The sequence below is a fragment of the Piliocolobus tephrosceles genome, chromosome 1 (assembly GCF_002776525.5).
Source record: "Piliocolobus tephrosceles isolate RC106 chromosome 1, ASM277652v3, whole genome shotgun sequence".
Classification (NCBI taxonomy): Eukaryota; Metazoa; Chordata; class Mammalia; order Primates; family Cercopithecidae; genus Piliocolobus; species Piliocolobus tephrosceles.
The window spans coordinates 89,265,017-89,285,013 of NC_045434.1; the positions used below are offsets into that span (position 1 = coordinate 89,265,017).

Sequence of the window (19,997 nt, forward strand, 5' to 3'; positions counted from 1 at the left end):
CTAGTAACATAGTTCTTACCATTATCAAGTATTATGTACTGTACATAATCATATGTGCTATACTTTCATATGACTGGCAGTGCAGGTTTGTTAACACCAGCATCACCCCACACATGTGAGTAATGTGTTGTGCTATGACCTTATGGTGGCTACTGTATCACTAGGTGATAGACATTTTTCAGCTCCATTATCATCTTAGGGGGCCTCCCTCGTGTGTGCAGTCCATTGTAGACCAAAATGTCCTTATGTGGCACATGACTGTAGTTGCAATACAGGACAAGAAAGTTGCACAATAACTGGGCCTTAGTTCCGGATACTTAGTAGCTGGATGACTCTTAGCACTCTTTGTTTCCTAATAACGTAAAATAGGGAAGCTCATCGTGATCAGGTTGCCTTACAGGTTGTTGGGTCCTGGTCAACATATAAGTTACTGTGCAAAAAAATGATTTAATTTAAGACTGTGTTGAATCATAGTTGTTATTCTAACATTATTGTTTTTTAGAGGTTATGAAATAAAAGGGGGGGGAAACTTGGTCCGCATCAAGAACTGAATCATTTTACCACGCTGGGTGCTGGGTTATACTCTCCCCACCCAACAGATCAAACTCCTAACCCAGCATAAAAGATAAACTACAACTCCCGGCAGGCCTTGCCTCCGAACTGCGTCTTATAACCTCGGCTCAGGCCCGGGCCCAGACCGCTCCCCGCCCCCGCCGCCCATAAACTACATCTCCCAGGAGGCCCCACGGTGCCCAATTGTCCGCTTTTCCCCCGCCCCCTGCCTCCTCTTCACCCCCAACCAGCAGCTCGTTGGCCGAGTCGGTCCCGCGCCGGCGGATCGGGCGCGCGCGTCGGGGGTCGTGCGGCTGCCGGGCAGGGCGAGCACGCGCCGCGAGGCCTTGGAGGCGTAGGGGGCGGGGGTACTGCTCGCCTGCTCGCAAGATGGCGGACGAGGACGGGGAAGGGATTCACCCCTCGGCCCCTCACAGGAACGGAGGTGGCGGCGGCGGCGGGGGGTCTGGGCTCCACTGCGCCGGGAACGGCGGCGGGGGAGGCGGCGGCCCGCGGGTCGTGCGCATCGTCAAGTCCGAGTCCGGCTACGGCTTCAACGTGCGGGGCCAAGTGAGCGAGGGCGGGCAACTGCGGAGCATCAACGGGGAGCTGTACGCGCCGCTGCAGCATGTGAGCGCCGTGCTGCCCGGGGGGGCGGCCGATCGGGCCGGGGTGCGCAAGGGGGACCGCATCCTGGAGGTGTGAGTATCGGGGGTGCCCGCCGCCCCACCCTCCCCGCGCCCCTCCTCCTGCCCCTGCACTCCCCGCTACCCTTGTCACCCCCAGGCCGCACCTCCCCCGAGCTCCGAGCCGGCCTCGCGACCCCGGCCCCTCAGGCCTCCGCAGCCAGGCCCCTCCTTGTGGGCTGTCCTCCCCCCCACCCGCCCCGGGGCTTCTGCGACGCCCGTCTCCCACCCCGTCGTCTCCAGCTGATGCCCTTGCGCCCCCAGTGCTCTACCCTGTGCCCGGATTACTCTGGGCTCTTCTCCGCCCCTTTGCCTTCCCGTTTGGCGTGCTGCATTCTGCTCCTCACTCCCCCTCGTCTTGCTCAGAAGGAACCTCATCTGCTCTTTCCTGACGGCGTTTCGTTCTGATCCAGCCAGTACCGTGTCCTCCCCAAGTTCTCATCTTCAGCATCGCAATTTCGTTCTCCACCACTCCCCTCCGCCCCCGTGGACTGCCCCTTCTGCCCTCCAGACCAAGTAGGCAGGAACTCTGGTCTGCTCCTACTTTTCCTCCGGAAACAGCATCCCTCCCCGCTCCACTCCTTTTTCTTTCCTTAGTTACCCTCTCCTCATGGTTAAGCTGCCGCTAAATTTTTCCATCCCACCGTGTGCCCCTTTCCTCCCCTCGTTTTTGTATTTCTACTCCAAGAGTTTACCTTGCTTTCTGACCCTTGCATGCCTTTGGGGTAGGGGGCGTGGGATTTGACACTGTAGTTTCTCTTCTCGGTTGCCCCCGTATCACACCCTAATTTGGAATCTAGTGTCTCCATCAGCACACCCCTCTGAGAGCATCTCTGCCCTGGCCTCCTGCCTTTACTCCTGCTCTACACTCATGCCTCCTTCTAGTCAGGTTTATGGTGGACCCCTTGTCACTCCTCCTCCTCCCAAACTACTTCAAGCCCTTTTTGGGTCTTTGACCTCTCTGCTTTTTTAGGGCATGCCCGTCTCTGCTGCTCTTCTACTCTATCCTACTGTAATCCCACACTTGACTTTGTCCTTGTCTTTCTCTCCCCTAGGCTGCTTTTCCTTTCTTCTGTTTTTTTTAAGGCGCCTTCTGCTGCTGCAGCCCACCCTGTCTCCCCTGCTGCAGTCCTTCCCCCTTCATACGCCTTCCCCACCACATCCCTTCACATCCCTTCAAGCTCTTGCGGGATGCTGCCTTGTTTTGCAATCTCTGTGCACACCTCCTCCACTACTCTAATCTAGGTGTTACATTTGTGTTTTTGTGCTTTGTATTGAAATTCGGATAGTGATTGCTAGTTGACTTGCAGGCGGTGTGTTCTCGCATTGTCTCCGCGCTCCTCAGCAGTCTTCAGTGCTGTGTTTCTTCTCACTGAATATATGTTGTGCATTCCTTTTTTACACTTTTACTCTCTCCCTCCATGTTTCGATTTGCCCACGTGAAATCGTTCTCATTTTTCAATACATTTTATTTTAATTGTAATTTCCACAACCTTCAGTTGCCTCTTGTAAAACAGTAGGTTTGCAAAGGGAATAGTCTTTTGAAAATCTGCCTTATAGAGAAGTCCATTCCTTCTTACTCATCTCGTGCCGTCTACCCTTATCCTTGACATTCTTACTCTATGGTGTCCACTCATTCTGTTTCCTCATCTCTTCTACCTCAAGAAATAGTTGGTTTTAAACTGGGAGAGCTGATTGAAAAAAAAAAATAGTTGCTCACCTAGGCCAGTGTTTAGAGGCAGTATACCTTTCTTCTGTTCTTTCTGTAAATAGATGCTTTCCTGTTTCATTAATGTCCTATGTACTGTTTCCTAGTATTCTCTGACTATATATATATATATATATATATATATATATATTTTTTGAGATGGAGTTTCGGTCGTCGCCCAGGCTGGAGTGCAGTGGCGCGATCTCGGCTCACTGCAACTTCCGCCTCCCAGGTTCAAGCTATTCTCCCTCCTCAGCCTCCTGAGTAGCTGGGATTACAGGCATGTGCCATCACGCCCAGCTAATTTTGTATTTTTAGTACAGACGGGGTTTCACCATGTTGGCCAGGCTGGTCTCAATCTCCTGACCTCAGGTGATCCGCCCGCCTCGGCCTCCCAAACTGCTGGGATTACAATAATGACTTTCAGATTTCTTATACTTGGGCACCTAATTATTTCCTTTATAGATAACTCAAAATTTGTGGCTGATGTTTTCTTCCAATAGAAGGTCTTGGAATTGTCGTTTTCCTTTCCCTTTGGAAGTTAACTTTGGACTCAGCTTCTTATTTTTAAATTTAAAACTAAAGCATTTACAATTATAAATTTATGATAAAGTTCTAAATTATTTACTCTTCACAGGATCTAAAGGAACTAAACTAAAAAGAATAATTCTGTAGGAGACTATAGTTAACATGATCTATCTTTGCAGATACACACATCCCAACATACATAGTTAGCGACTTCTTGCCTTTATTGTGGCTTCTGCCCAAGAGCCTAGATATAAACTGTAAAGGAGACCTCAGATGATCCCCTAGGAAAGGTAGAAGGACTTGCCTTAGGCTCAAGTTCCAGATTAGGAAGCTGGGAAATCTTTGCCTTCTAGAGAAAAAACATTGCTTTTTGGCACATCCTTTGTGGTAAGTAGAGAACTTTGTTGCTTTTAGTGGGCAGAGGAAAAGAATACTCTGCCTAGAAGACTTCTGTGGAAGGTTGTGGTAATCAGAAATCTTCCTGGCATTGGTTTCTCACCTTTCCAACTACATGTATTTTGATTTCCAAATTATCTGAACCTTCTTTGGTACTATAGGGGAAGTAATGATAATTACAGCCCAAAGCCAAGCTAGTGATACATTCTGTGAGACCTCAACTATACAGTGTCGTTCTCTTTTCTTCCTTTCTTCGATAATCTGTGCCTTCTCTTTAGGGTTTCAAGTGAGGGGAAATCAGCAATGCAATAGATGTGGTTCTTGAGGGATATCTGTGCCTGCTACTTGTCTTGATCTTGATTAGATGGATGCTAATTTTCCTAAAGCATTTTTTTAGGCAGTACTCCTTAGAGCTGTTGTCTGTCCTCCAAGTTCTTAAAGTTTACCTCTATTGTCCCAGGAAAACTTTGCATGTTGATTAAGAGCCAGATGGGGTCAGAATTAGGGATAGGTGGATTATCATTGTGTGGATATAGTTCATATCAAGTCATAGGTGAACGTTTGGACCTTGGTAACTGCTATTTAAGACTTTTCCCTATTTTAGGTTCTTCTATTGTTTTACAAGTTGTTTTTATAATTCACTTGTTTGGACAACTGACAGAGATGTGAAAGAACAGAGTAACTTTTAAGGGCATACAAACTTGGACACAAGTAAGAGCATCAGTTTCTTTGTGTTTCTTTTAAACACAAAGAAAGGCTTACCAAGGCTCTGTCCTAATCTTTAGTCCTGAAACTAAATTGGAACCCATATGGTTCAGTTTGCCCTTTCTCCTTTCAAAGCTAGACGTCTAGATTCTAACAGAGCTTGGTACTGCAGTATGAACAAGCCCTCTGGGCTCTAAATTTTATTGCAGATGGAAAGTTTTTTTGACTAGCAATGCTGGTTTCCACCTTGTAATTTTTCCCAGTGTAACATATACTGAGTATTTTCCCTTTGATGTGTATGTACCTGGAGGCTAATGAGTAAAGAATGCTTTCAACAAACAGAACCAAAATAAATATGTGTTTGCACTAATTATATAGCATGTGAAGTAACATTTGACTTCAGGTTAATTTTCTTAAGGTTAAAGTAGTTCCAAGGACTCTTGATTGATTTCTTGAGAGATGCTGCTGGAAGGTTTTAGTGTACAGTGGATATAGATATAAAACTGTCTGTATTTTTGAGGGATTAGTTTAAGCATGGACCACTAAGATTGGCTTGCAAGCATTCAGAATCATGATATATTTATGCTAGTCAGTGTATATGCTTTCCTCTTTGATAGCCACGAGATAATAGACCCATCAGCTTTCCCTCATAAAAGTCATATGATAAATTAAAACTGTGTATGTCAATTTGTTTTTTGAAAGTCAGTTTTTTAACTTCATTTTATGTGAGAGTTTGAAAATGAATAAAGAGACTGGTGCCACAAGAAGTTTTTTTTTTTTTTTTTGAGACGGAGTCTTGCTCTGTCGCTGGGCTGGAGTGCAGTGGCCAGATCTCAGCTCACCGCAAGCTCTGCCTCCCAGGTTTACGCCATTCTCCTGCCTCAGCCTCCGGAGTAGCTGGGACTACAGGCGCCCGCCACCTCGCCTGGCTAGTTTTTTGTATTTTTTAGTAGAGACGGGGTTTCACAGTGTTAGCCAAGATGGTCTCGATCTCCTGACCTCGTGATCCACCCGTCTCGGCCTCCCAAAGTGCTGGGATTACAGGCTTGAGCCACCGCGCCCGGCCACAAGAAGTATTTTTATGAGTTAAGTGTGAGTCATGTAACACAGACTAAGTACTGTCTCAAGAGCTGCTGTCTCAATTGTAACTGAATTCTATTTCGCTGATACTTTCTAGGTAGATTTTGGTAATGTTTGAAATAACCACATCATGGTTATTGATCAAAGGAAATTTTTATGGCAGCGGTTCTCAGGCTTTAGGGTACATAAGAAGCACTTGGGTATGCTTATCAAAAGTACAGATTCTCAGGCTCACCTTTTAAGGGTTATGGTTCAGTAGATCTTTCGTAGGGCCTAGAAATCTTTATTTTTTTACTCCTTTGCCAGGTATGGGTAATGCAACCCACATACCCAGTTACATGCCCAGGGTGATGCAGTAGGTTGTAGGCCTTGGATAATCAGTTCATTTTATTTTCATGATTATATTGAGAGTAATGAGCTAAGGCTATACCAACAAATAGTGAATTGTTAGGCTCTCAAATTCCAACCTAAGTGGAAAATCAGTTTAATACTAACTGTTCTATCTGATCATCTATACTTTATTTATTGGATCTTGCTAAGCTCTTGAAATAAAGATGGATGGTTAAGAGGTAGAGCAAGTTAATAGTTATAATAATCATTTTACTGCTTTGCAGTGTGTATAGTGTGTTATAGTTTGTAGTTTTATTTATTTATTTATTTATTTAGAGACAGAGTTTCACTCTTGTTGCCCAGGCTGGAGTGCAGTGGCACAATCTCGGCTCACTGCAACGTTCACCTCCCGGATTCAAGAGATTCCCTTGCCTCAGCCTCCCAAGTAGCTTGGATTACAGGCATGTGCCACCACACCCATATAATTTTTGTGTTTTTAGTAGAGACGGGGTTTCTCCATGTTGGTCAGGCCAGGCTGGCCTCGAACTCCCGACCTCAGGTGATCAGCCCACCTCCGCTTCCCAGAGTGCTGGGATCACAGGCATGAGCCACCACACCCAGCCAGTTTGTAGTGTTTTTACATCTGATCTTCACACAGCCCTGTGAGGTAGAAAGATTATAAGCTTATCAAGGGCAGGGACTACATCAAATAGTATGTATTTGTTGTATCCCTAGCCAAATGTCTGGTGGCACACAGAAAGTATTCTTCAATAAAAACTTGCCAAGGCCGGGCGTGGTGGCTCACGCCTGTAATCCCAGCACTTTGGGAGGCTGAGGCGGGCGGATCACGAGGTCAGGAGATCAAGACCATCCTGGCGAACACGGTGAAACCCTGTCTCTACTAAAAATACAAAAAAAGTAGCCGGGTGTGGTGGCGGGCACCTGTAGTCCCAGCTTCTTGGGAGGCTGAGGCAGGAGAATGGCGTGAACCTGGGAGGCGGAGCTTGCAGTGAGCCGAGATCGCGCCACTGCCCTCCAGCCTGGGGGACAGAGTGAGACTCCATCTCAAAAAAAAAAAAAAGGTAAAATAAATAAATAAATAAATAAATACTTGCCAAATGAATATATGAGTATTATCCCTATTTTATAAGAGAGGAAATGGAAACTGCGTGTTATACCAATGAATGGCAACCAGAATTAAATCCAGATCTTTGGATTCTAGGTCTTGATTATTTTCTCTCTTTTTATAGCTTTTTCTTTTTCTTTTAAAGAGATAGGAGTCTCATTATGTTGCCCAGGCTGTACTTGAACTCTGGGCTCAAGTGATCCTCCCACCTCAGCCTTCTAGGTAGCTGGGACTACAGGCATGCACTACCACACCTAGCTAATTTTTTCGTACTTTTTTTTTTTTTAGAGATGGGGTTGCCGTTTTGCCCAGTGTGGTCTTGAACCCCTGGCCTCAAGTGATCTGCCCACTTTGGCCTCCTAAACTGCTGGCATTACAGGCTTGAGCACCTTGCTGATAACTTAGAATTCAGTTACGTTCATATAAACTTTGATAGCGGTTGAACTTTGGTTCTACTATTGTGAACTGTAACTATTTTATATTTTTATTTACCCACTATTACCCATTGTTAAATTGGAAGAGAGGGGACTAAAGCAGGCATTCTTAGCCTTTATTTTTGCTATCTTTACCCTGTTGGTTATCAGTGAAGACAGCAGAACAATCATTTTTAAATTCCTTTTAATTTCACAGGTAGTTGAGGTTGCAAACAAATAAAACTAAATTTGAAAATAGCATTACCTTCCCCTCAGAAATCACTTCCACAGATTGCTGTAACCAGGAAAATATATTTTATTAGTAGTGTAACGATTTGTCTGGGTCTTTTAAATTATTGTGAAGAACAGTTCTCTTTCCATCCACCACTGACCAGTTTATTTCAGATGAGGACCTGTTACCATACTCTCAAAGATAATTATTTTTCAAGATAAGTCCCATTGGGAATAATTCTTATGACCTTGTAGATAAGCAAAGAGACTTAATTGACAAGCAGACACTTAACAATTTATGATCACTGGAAAGTGCTTTTTAAGCATAATCTGTGGCAAGTTCATTCATTAGATGATGGCATTGCTGACAAAAGGATATTGTGGTGGTTTAGGTTAGAGCCAGTTAGGTTCATTCTTTTCTTCCACTTCAGCTATGTAGGTGTTTTCTGTGTTTCTTGGGCAATCCAGTAAGAGCCCATGGATGGGTTGGTACAGTTCAGCCCACATTTGGAAAAAAATTTTAGGCAGTTTTAAAATATCTTTTAAAAAATTGCAACTCATAGTAAGAGATACATTTTACATTACAACCCAATATATATGCAAAAAAAAAAAAAAAAACCCCAAAAACCAAAAAAACACACCTGAAATAAGCTTCACAAAAATTATATTTACTGACCAGGCATGGTGGCTCACGCCTGTAATCCCAGCATTTTGGGAAGCCTAGGTGGGCGGATCACTTGAGCTCAGGAGTTTGAAACCGGCCTGGGCAACATGGTGAAACCTCATCGCTGCAAAAAATACAAAAGTTAGCCACATGTGGTGACACGTGCCTATAGTCCCAGCTACTCAGGAGGCTGAGGTGGGAGGATTGCTTGAGCCTGGCATGTTGAGGCTGCAATGAGCCATGATCACATCACTGAACTCAAGCCTGGGAGACAGAGTGAGACCCTGTCTCTAAAACAAAACCAAACACCAGAGTGCATGATGCCAGTAAATACGTTTTTTTTTGGTTTCTTTTTTCCTCCCACCTTAGGCTTCCCAGAAAACTGGGACCATAGGCACATGCCACCATGCCCAGCTAATTTTTTGTATTTTTTGTAGAGACAGGGTTTCACCATGTTGCCCAGGCTGGTCTGAGATTCCTGGGCTGAAGTGATCCACTTGCCTCGGCCTCCCAAAGTGCTGGGATTACAGGTGTGAGCCACCGTGCCAGGCCCACTCTGGTATTTTTTAGTTTGTTCGTATTTTGAGTTTGTTTGTTCTGTTTTTTTGAGTGTTGGTAGTGGCCTGGTACATTAATTTCACAACTCATCTGGTTGTGATCCACTGTCTGAACAACAGTAATTTAGGGCATCACTTTTCCTGATATCGGCCTGCTAAATATTACTTCGTACTCAGTCTGGTTCCACAAGTAAGCACACACTGTATATAAAGTACTGCTTGGCTTGTATGAGTCACAGGGTCTCTGCATCCCTGCCTTTGAGAAGCTTACACTGCAGTAGGGAAGGTAAACAATTTACTGTGTGTAAAGCTAGACGAAGTAATAGAGATAAATGAAAAGCACAATCGAAGTATAGAGGAAGGAGTGAATATGCCTGAGAAGACTGGCAGGGAGACAGCTCATATAAGGCTTTTAAACTTGATTGAAGAACAAATAAAACTTCAGAGAAGGGGCAAGGATTTTATAGGTTGAGGAACACTGTGACCAAAGAGGGGAAAATGTGAAAAGCTCTTAGGCTAGCAAGGGGCTTGAAGTTGCTGTTTGTCTGTAGACATTTGTGGTAATAGAAACTGGAAAGGAAGGTTGCAGTAAGATTTTAAAAAGATGACTTTGAATGTAATCCCAAGAAGTTTGGATTTTTTTCTCTTTATGAGCTCAGAATATAGCTGTGTGTGCATTAATACCCAGGACTTACTGTGAATTCAGTTTTATATAATTATTTACCAGAAGAGGTTGAATAACTTTTCCCAGGTGAAAGAGGAAAATCACTATTAGAATTAGCATAATTTCAGAGCATCTAGTCTTTTGGACTGTCTTGTACTATATAAAGAATGGAACTAAGAACAACTAAGCTCTGACACCCAGAACTGAGAACAGCTGGTGAGGAGCTGGTTGTCTTTAACTTGTGTATGTATTTTATTTCACGATCGAATCCGGCTTCTCAGTTATCCTTTCTCTTTCTCTTATGTTTTAAATGACTATACTTACTGTTGTATTTACAGTTGATGACTGTCATCCTTGTGTGCTATAGGCCTGTTCTATTCTAGCTGTACTTTCCTCCAAGCTCCAAGTCTGTTCCTCTGATTTGGAGATGCTGCCTTTTTTTTTTTTTCTTTTTGAGACGGAGTCTTGCTCTGTCGCCCAGCCTAGAGAGCAGTGGCACGATGGCACGATCTCAGCTCACTGCAACCTTAGCCTCCCAGGTTCAAGCAAGTCTCCTGCCTTAGCCTCCTGAGTAGCTGGGATTACAGGTGTGCACCACCATGCCTGGCTGATTTTTTGTATTTTTAGTAGAGACCGGGTTTCACCATGCTGGCCAGACTGGTCTTGAACTCCTGACCTCATGATTCACCCACCTCGGCCTCCCTAAGTATTACAGGCATGAGCCACTGCGCCCGGCCAAAGATGTTTCTTTTAATTTAAATCTTTTATTTTGGCATACAGCATGTTGGAGCTGAGGGGACTGAAGACAGGGGGAATTAATGTGGTACTAAAGTTTACACTTAATACCTCCCTTCAAAATGAAAATTCCTGTGAAGCGCCCTCAAATAAGTTGAAGACTTGGTGGTGACCACAAAGTGAATATTTGCTTTCTTTCATAATATTAGTACTCCAGGTTACATTTTGTGATATGGTATTAGTCAAATGCTAGGTAGTATGTGTGTAGTCTCTTGTTTATTATTTATTGCTCCCTGCCAACTAAATAAGGTTCTCATAATAGTTGAGGAAATGTGCGTCTCTGTGAGGTATTGAGTTGCTGAATAAGGAGTTGTATTTGAGTACTCTTATGTGTACTTCCTCAGTGAACTTCCATTGATATGAAAACATCTTGTAAGAAATGGTCTGTTTTTGCTTAAGCTATCTGAAACTTTTTAGGTTCTTGTGTCAAACCTCAGAGCAAGACCAGAATGATAGGCCTATGTTTTCTACGGACTTGATCCACAAGGAATTAGCTTACTTCCCTCTGGAAAAGTACAGGCAATCTGCAGAGAGTCAGCTGCTCTGGTGCATGCTCTCCCAGCTGCTTTCAAGAGGCTGAATACTCTCACAGAACTTTCAATAAGATTATTAACTAGGAAGGTTGTCTCTTCCCCCCGTAAATACCACAGTACTTTTATATCTATGTGTCTATCTACTTTTATTTATATTTATTTATTATGTTTTAAAAATTAGGAGATTGATTAAGTGAATATTTGGAGATCTTGGAAAACACGATGGCCTCTGAAAATTTTGGAAACTTTTTCTACTTCTTTTGCTGGTCAGTTTAATCATCTAGAACATTTGTTCCTGCCTCTGTCTTTACTTGGAAACAGCAATGAGTTTTGTTCTCTCTACCTCATGTTTTGTATCAAGGAAATGTGACACTGAAGTTTCCTTTGTGAGTTATGTGCTAGTAGATTATTTTAGATTTCCCTGTCCTACCCAGTTATCTTTTATATTCCTGATTTGGAAAAGGTCCGACTGTACCTTTCTTCTCTTTGAATATGTTGGAATGGACTACAGACTTACAGAAACTGTAGTCTGTGTTTTTCATTTCCAAAAGAAATGGCTCAAATTTAACTGGGATTAAAAGATGGTATTTGATTGTCAAAGGGTCATCCCTTCAAAAGTTTCTCTCGTTACTAATTTGTAAAGACTATCTTTCGTAAATGAAGGTATTTCAGCTGTTTTTTTCAGTTGTCATGATAGATTATGCTATCTATTCACATTCATGTACAGGACCACTTAGGATTAATTAAATGTATAGGAAATGGGTGGTTGAGATTCAGAATGCAGGTTGCAGCCCCAGAACAAATTTACCAGATCACATGAGGAATCATGCTTTTAATTACATTATGTAGTAATTCAGAATTAGTAGTGAAATAGAACTTCAAAAAAATCAAGATTTTTTTTCCTTTGATGATTTACCTGACTTGCAAACCAAGGTTATTGATAAAACAAGTATATTTTATTATTTAATTAACTTTCCCTGTGGTCAGTATACCAAGTTAAAATCATTTGAGGGTAGCATTTAAATTGGTCATGTTGACAATGATTCAAAATGTAGCAGCTCTCAAACACTGAGTTTGTGGTGTTGGGAAATGATTTAGGACTAGTTATGTTTTGGTGGTGAACAACTGAGTGGGGGGTTCCTCAGAAATGTGTAGGAGGAAAATGAGTTACTTTAGGAAAATCGTCATGGCTATTAGCAACTTTCTTTCCCTTTTCTTTTTTTTTTAATTTAAATTTAATTTAATTTATTTTTCTTGCCCAGGCTGGAGCGTAGTGGTGCAGTCACAGCTCACTGAAGCCATGACCTCCTGGACTCAAGGGATTCTCCCACCTCAGCCTCCTGAGTAGCTGGGACGACTTGCATGTGCTGCTACACCTGGCTAATGTTTATATTATTTGTTTATTTTATTTACTTATTTTTTTTGAAACAGAGTCTCGCCCTGTCGCCCAGGCTGGAGTGCAGTGGTATGATCTCAGCTCACTGCAACCTCCACCTCCCAGGTCCAAGCAATTATCCTGCCTTAGCCTCCTAAGTAGCTAGGATTACAGGCGCATGCTACCATACCCGCCTAATATATATATATATGTATTTTTTTTGAGATGGAGTCTCGCTGTCGCCCAGGCTGGAGTGCAGTGGCACGATTTTGGCTTATTGCAACCTCTGCCTCCTGAGTGATTCTCCTGCGTTAGCCTCCCGAGTAGTTGGGACTACAGGCGCATGCCACGACACTTGGCTAATTTTTTGTATTTTTAGTAGAGACGGGGTTTCACCTTGTTAGCCAGGATGGTCTCGATCTTCTGACCTCGTGATCCACCCATCTTGGCCTCCCAAAGTGCTGGGATTACAGGCGTGAACCACCATGCCCAGCCCATTTTGTATTTTTTAATAGAGATGGGGTTTCACTATGTTGGCCAGTCTGGTCTCGAACTCCTGACCTCAGTGATCCACCCGCCTTGGCTTCTTAAAATGCTGAGATTACAGGCATAAGCCACCACTCCCAACCTAATTTTTATATATTTTTTGTAGAGACAGGGTCCCACTTTGTTGCCCTGACTGGTTTTGAACTTGTGGATTCAAATGATCCTCCTGCCTCGGCCTCCCTAAGTGCTGGGATTATAAGCGTGAGCCACTGCGCCTGACCCTTTCCCATTTCTAACATTTATTGTCCTCCAGTACAAAGAAGTAACCCATTGTCATGTCTACCCTATGATAGGATAGAACTGTAGGGTTGCTCTGTACTGATCAAGTTTTTAAAGATAAAAATGAAAAAAAAAATCCTATCCAGACAAAATAAATCAGTGTTGTATATTTTTGGAGCATCAGAACTTACTTTAAGACCTCACTGGTAATTCTTTAGCCTCTCACATGTGATAAAGACGTTGTGCTTACATTAAAAAAAAAAAAAATTATTTATTTATTTATTTCAGAGACAAGGTATCACTCTTCCGCCCACGCTGGCGTGCAGTGGCACAATCATAACTCACTGCAGCTATTGATCTCCTGGGCTCAAGTGATCCTTCTGCTTCAGCCTCTTGAGTAACTGGGACTGGGCGTGTAACACCATGCACAGCTAATTTTTAAAATTTTTTTTGTAAAGTTAGGGTCTTGCTATGTTCCCCAGGCTGGTCTCAAACTCCTGGGCTCAAGCCATCCTCCCGCCTTGGCCTCCCAAAGTGTTGGGATTATAGGAGTGAGCCACCTCACCTGGCCTAAAATTCTGACTGGAATTTTGTATTCTACTAAGAGGGAAATGGACAAGTTTGTTTTTATTCTTGGTGACAAGTGGTTACATTGGCTTTACAGGTAATGATCAGATAACAAATCCTTTTTTTTTTTCTGAATAGCTTGATTTTTTTTTTTTTTTTTTTTTTTAGACAGAGTCTTACTTTGTCGCCCAGGCTGGAATGCAGTGGCACAATCTCAGCTCATTGCAACCTCCACCTTCTGGGTTCGAGCAATTCTCTTGTCTCAGCCTCTCGAGTAGCAGGGACTATAGGCACCTGCCACCACGCCCGGCTAATTTTTGTATTTTTTTTTTTTTTGAGAGGGAGTCTCGCTCTGTCCCCCAGGCTGGAGTGCAGTGGCCGGATCTCAGCTCACTGCAAGCTCCGCCTCCCGGGTTTACGCCATTCTCCTGCCTCAGCCTCCTGAGTAGTTGGGATTACAGGCGCCCGCCACCTTGCCTGGCTGGTTTTTTGTATTTTTTTTAGTAGAGACGGGGTTTCACCGTGTTCGCCAGGATGGTCTCGATCTCCTGACCTCGTGATCCGCCCGTCTCGGCCTCCCAAAGTGCTGGGATTACAGGCTTGAGCCACCACGCCTGGCCAATTTTTGTATTTTTAATAGAGATGGAGTTTCACCATATTGATCAGGTTGGTCTCGAACTCCTGACCTCAGGTGATCCACCGGTCTCGGCTTCCCAAAGTGCTGGGATTACAGACATGAGCCACCACGCCCGGTCAGCTTGATTATATTTTTATATTTATTTTTTAAATATCTTAAATCCTTAAGCCTTATTATACTTTTTTTCTCTGAATGACAAATATGATTCATTTATTTAAAAATAAATCTACCTGATTATATTTGTATACTGATTGCCTTGGAGTTAGAAGGTTTGAGGAATCTATAATTCTTTCTTCCCCAGTAATAAACTCGTGTTACTTCTGGCTGGAGATATTAAGGTTGAAGAACAGATGAGTCTTATTTGTACTTTTTCTGCCTCAGGCAGCATTCTTTGTAACTAGAACACCCAGTCAAAGGTAAAAAGACCCAGTGATGGTAAGCAGCTTGTTTGACAAGTTATTTATTCTTTTTTTTCCTTTTTGGGAAGACCAGATGCCAATTAACATATTTCTCAGTTTCTCAACTTTGCCAGGGGCAAACTTTATTGTTGTTAATACTCCCTTTTGCCCAGTGTTAAATTTTTGAACGTAGGTGCTTTAAAAATACTGGTATAGGCTGGGTGCTGTGTCTCATGCCTGTAATCCCAGTACTTTGGGAGGCCAAAGGGGCAGATCACTTGAGGTCAGGGGTTTGAGATCAGCCTGGCCAACATGGTGAAACCCTGTCTTCACTAAAAATACAAAAATTAGTCAGGTGTGGTGGCGGGCACCTGTAATCCTAACAACTCGGGAGGCTGAGGCAGGAGAATCGCTTGAACCCAGGAGGTGGAGGTTGCAGTGAGTCGAGATCACGCCACTGCACTCCAGTCTGGGTGACAGAGCAAGACCCTGTCTCAAAAAAAAAAAAAAAGATAAATAAAAAATACTGGTATAAAGGTTGAATCTGGCCGGGCACGGTGGCTCATGCCTGTAATCTGAGCGCTTTGGGAGGCCAAAGGGACAGATCACTTGAGGTCATGAGTTCAAGACCAGCCTGACCAACATGGTGAAACCCCCGTCTCTACTAAAAACACAAAAATTAGCTGGAGAATCACTTGAACCTGGACAGTGGAAGTTGCAGTGAGTCAAGACCACGCCAGTGCACTCCATCCTGGGCAACACAGCGAGACTCTGTCAAAAAAAAAAAAAAGCTGGGTGAGGTGGCACACACCTGTAATCCCTCCTGCTCTGGAGGCTGAGGCAGGAGAATTGCTTGAGCCTGGGAGGCAGAGGTTGTAGTGAGCTGAGATCAGGCCACTGCACTCCAGAGCTTGGGCAACAGAGTGAGACTGTGTCTCAAAAAAAAAAAAAGATTGGGCTGGACGCAGTGGCTCACGCCTGTAATCCCAGCACTTTGGGAGGCTGAGGCGGGCGGATCATAAGGTCAGGAGATCGAGACCATCCTGGCAAACACAGTGAAACCCCGTGTCTACTAAAAATACAAAAAATTATCTGGGTGTGCTGGCGGGCACCTGTAATCCCAGCTGCTCTGGAGGCTGAGGCAGGAGAATGGTGTGAACCCTGGAGGTGGAGCTTGCAGTGAGCCGAGATCACGTCACTGCACTCCAGCCTGGGTGACAGAGCGAGACTCTGTCTCAAAAAAATAATAATAAAAAAAATAAAAAAGACTGAATCTTACTTTTCATACTTAAAAAAGGTGCCAAAGGATTTGAGAAGTAAGGCTCTCTCCATAGAATCCCAGAAATTTGTTCAATTTGGTCTGTATGTAATTAACATTTTGTTTGTTTTCCCCAATATTTGCCAAAGATGAGACCTAATTAGAATTAAATGAAGGTTTTTTTGGTTTGTTTTTATTTTTGGTCTTATTTTGAGCCAAGACACTTTTATATTGTCTTTTACATTGTCTTTTACTAACAAAGAATAATTTGTCAGAATTATTGCATTAAAAGAATGTTTTATGATAATGGTTTTAAAAATCAAGAAGAGAATACTGTTTTATCATGAGATTCAAGAGATCAAGACCATCCTGGCCAACATGGTGAAACCCTGTCTCTACTGAAAATACAAAAATTAGCTGCACATGGTGGTGTGCACCTGTAGTCTCATTTACTTGGGATGCTGAGGCAGGAGAATCACTTGAACTTGGGAGGTGGAGGTTGCAGTGAGCCGAGATCACACCACTGCACTCTAGCCTGGGTGACAGAGCAAGACTCCGTCTCAATAAATAAATAAATACAAATAAAATCAAGAAGAGAAAACTGAAATTGATTGAAATTTTGGGACCCTATAACTTTGAGGTTGTTGTTTTCTGCTCACTTGTATTTAGGCAGTTGCTAAGGCTGGACAGTGGTTACACTAAATCATGACTGAAGAGAGGCAAGATAGTTTTTGTTTTGTTTTCTAATACTGTAAAGTACTCCAGGCTCATCTTGTATATTTCCTGCTGTAGTCCTAGAATCAACCATTTATTTAAAGGTCCCTGGTTCCGGCCGGGCGCGGTGGCTCAAGCCTGTAATCCCAGCACTTTAGGAGGCCGAGACCGGCCGATCACTGGGTCAGGAGATCGAGACTATTCTGGCTAACACGGTGAAACCCCGTCTCTACTAAAAAATACAAAAAACTAGCCGGGCGAGGTGGCGGGCGCCTATAGCCCCAGCTACTCGGGAGGCAGAGGCAGGAGAATGGCGTGAACCTGGGAGGCGGAGCTTGCAGTGAGCTGAGATCCGGTCACTGCACTCCAGCCTGGGGGAAGAGAGCGAGACTCCGTCTCAAAAAAAAAAAAAAGGTCCCTGGTTCCTTTATTGGTTTTACCAACCAAGATCTGGGCATTCTGGGCATTAGGGTGTGGTTTCTTTTAGGCCATTTTGGCTGACAGCAAAGAAATTGATGTGTGTATATTAACTCTTGTGTATATACATATCTATAAATCTCTCTGTAACCCTCTGTATTATATTAAATTAAACATGAGTTCTGATTCTCCATCTCTACTGCATTACCACATGGATTATTCTAGCCTCCTCCCCTTGCCGATCCCACAGTGAGAAACTTTCCATTCCCACAGTGAGAAACTGGGCTTCTCCCATCTGCCACCCATTTACTTAATTGTTCAATTCCAGTACGCTTGTTTGCGGTATCAGAATTGTTAACGAGTACCCTCGTGGAAAACAACTTTATTGACTAAAGTACAGTACTTGTTGGTAGTCCCTTTTGCCTTTAGTTTTATAGACTCTTTTCATTTTCAGTCACTTAGATCCATAACTTTTCCTCCACTCACTTTAGTGAGGTTTTTAAAAATACCTTTGAAGTACAGTTAGGTTCTCTTGTCACAGTCTGGGATTCTTCCAACCTCCTAACTGATTTTTAAAATATTTGCATATATTAAGGTTCACTCTTTTTCTTTTTTTTAATGGGGTTTCGCCATGATGCCCAGGCTGGTCTTGAACTCCTGGGCTCAAGCAGTCCACCCGCTTTGGCTTCCCAAAGTGCTAGGATTACAGGTGTAAGCCACTGCGCCTGGCCAAGGTTCACTCTTTGTTCTATAAAGTTCTATAGATTTTGACAAATTCATTATGTCATATATGTACCATTACAGTATCATACAGAATAATTTCACTACCCTAAAAATTCCCTGTGCTTCACTAATTCATCCTTGTCTTCTCCACAGGCACCTGGTAACCACTGATCTTTGCCTTTTCTGGAATGTCATATAATTGGAATCATACATATATAGTAGCCTTTCAGACTGGCTTCTTTCCCTTAGCAACATGGACTTAAGGTTCCTGCATGTCTTTTCATGACTGTTCTTTTTTTTTTTAGATGGAGTCTCACTCTGTCGCCCAGGCTGGAGTGCAGTGGTGCAATCTTGGCTCACTGTAACCTACACCTCCTGGGTTCAAGCAGTTCTCCTGCCTCAGCCTCTTGAGTAGCTGGGATTACAGGTGCCCACCACCATGCCCAGCTAATTTTTGTATTTGTATTTTTAGTAGTGATGGGATTTCACCGTATTGGCCAGGCTGGTCTCAAACTCCTGACCTTAGGTGAAATGCCCATCTTGGCCTCCCAAAGTGCTGGGATTACAGGCGTGAGCCACTGTGTCCGACCTTTTCATGGCTTGGTAGCTCATTTCTTCTTTTAGAGGCATAATACTCAACTGTGTGGCTGTTCCACAGATTGTTCATTCATCTACTGAAGGACATCTTGGTTACTTACAGGTTTTTGGCAATTATTAATAAAGCTGCTATAAACATTTATTTATGTGCTGGTTTTTGTGTAGATGTAAGTTTTCAACTCAGTTGGGTAAATACCTGGGAATGTGATTGCTGAATCTTATGGTAAGACTGTAAAAAATTGCCAAACTGTCTTCCAAAGTGACTGTATCATTTTGTATTCCCACCAGCAGTGAATGAGGATTGCTGTTGCTCCACGTTCTCACCAGCATTTGGTATTTGGTATTATCAGTTTTTTTGATTTTAGGCATTCTAAGAGGCGTGTAGTGGTATCTTGTTTTCATTTGCAATTCCCTGATGATGAATGATATTGAGCATCTTATTTGCTTATTTGCCATCTGTATATCTTCTTTGGTGAGGTATCTGTCCAGATATTTTGCCCATTTTTAAATCGGGTTGTTTGTTTTCTTATTGTTGAGTTTTAATAGCTCTTTGTATATTTTGGATACAAGTCTTTTGTCAGATACGTGTTTTGCAAATATTTTCTCCTAGTCTGTTTTGTTTTTTCATTCTCTTAACAGTGTCTCTTGCAGAGCAGAAGTTTTTAATTTTAATAAAGTTCAACTTAGCAATTTTTTTCCTTCATGGATCATGCTTTTTGGTGTTGTAGCTGAGATCTCATTGCCAACCCCCTAGATTTTCTCCTATGTTGTCTTTTAGAAGTTTTGTAGATTTGTATTTGTGTAATCCACTTTTAGACATGTTGGCTCAAACATTTCTAAATTATTTTATTCTTCATATTTACAATTTTACATGATTGCTTTCTAGTTTATTAAATTATTATACTGCAATATTCTTGGATTTTCATCCCCCTATTGACTTTTTATAAAAACAAATTTGGAAACAACCTAAGTAATAATGGATATGTTTGTGCCTTTTTTGTGTTTAGGTGCTTGCTTCAGCAGCCCATATAGTAAAATTATAATGATACAGAGAAGGTTAGCATGGCCCCTGTGGAAGGATCACACATAAATTCTTGAAGTGTTCCATATATATATACACACACATATATACATATATACACGTACATATATACACATATACATATATAGTCTATATATGTGTAGATATATATACGTATCTATACATGTGTGTATATGTATATATGTATGTATATATAATAATAAAATATAATTTTTTTTTTTTTTCGAGACAGAGTCTCACTCTGTTGCCAGGCTGGAGTGCAGTGGGGCAATCTTGGCTCACTGCAGCCTCCACTTCCTGAGTTCAAGCGATTCTCCTGCCTCAGCCTCCTGAGTAGCTGGGACTGCATGGGTGTGGCACCATGCCTGGCTAATTTTTTGTATTTTTGGTAGAGACAGAGTTTCACCATGTTGGCCAGGCTGGCCTTGAACTCCTGACCTCAGGTGATCCGCCTGCCTCAACCTCCCAAAGTGCTGGGATTACAGACCTGAGCCACTGTGCCCGGCCACTGTTCCATTTTTTTTTTTTTTGTGAGA

General features: G+C 42.8%; 1 protein-coding gene and 1 non-coding gene across 5 annotated transcripts in view; both read left to right on the forward strand.

Moving 5' to 3' along the window:
- Positions 1-737: 737 nt before the first annotated feature.
- The window catches only part of SNX27 (sorting nexin 27), an 85,746-nt gene continuing 66,486 nt past the window's right edge, over positions 738-19,997 (forward strand). The window contains exon 1 of one of the 4 annotated variants that reach the window (XM_023213731.2): positions 738-1,253. In XM_023213731.2, coding sequence (XP_023069499.1) covers positions 943-1,253 — 311 coding nt within the window. In that variant the 5' untranslated portion in view covers positions 738-942. The remainder of the gene's footprint in view (positions 1,254-19,997) is intronic. The other 3 variants (XM_023213730.3, XM_023213728.2, XM_023213732.3) reach the window with 3 other exon arrangements.
- Positions 19,427-19,533, forward strand: LOC111544030. Its single transcript, XR_002732012.1, has one exon. It is a non-coding gene; the product is annotated as a U6 spliceosomal RNA (small nuclear RNA).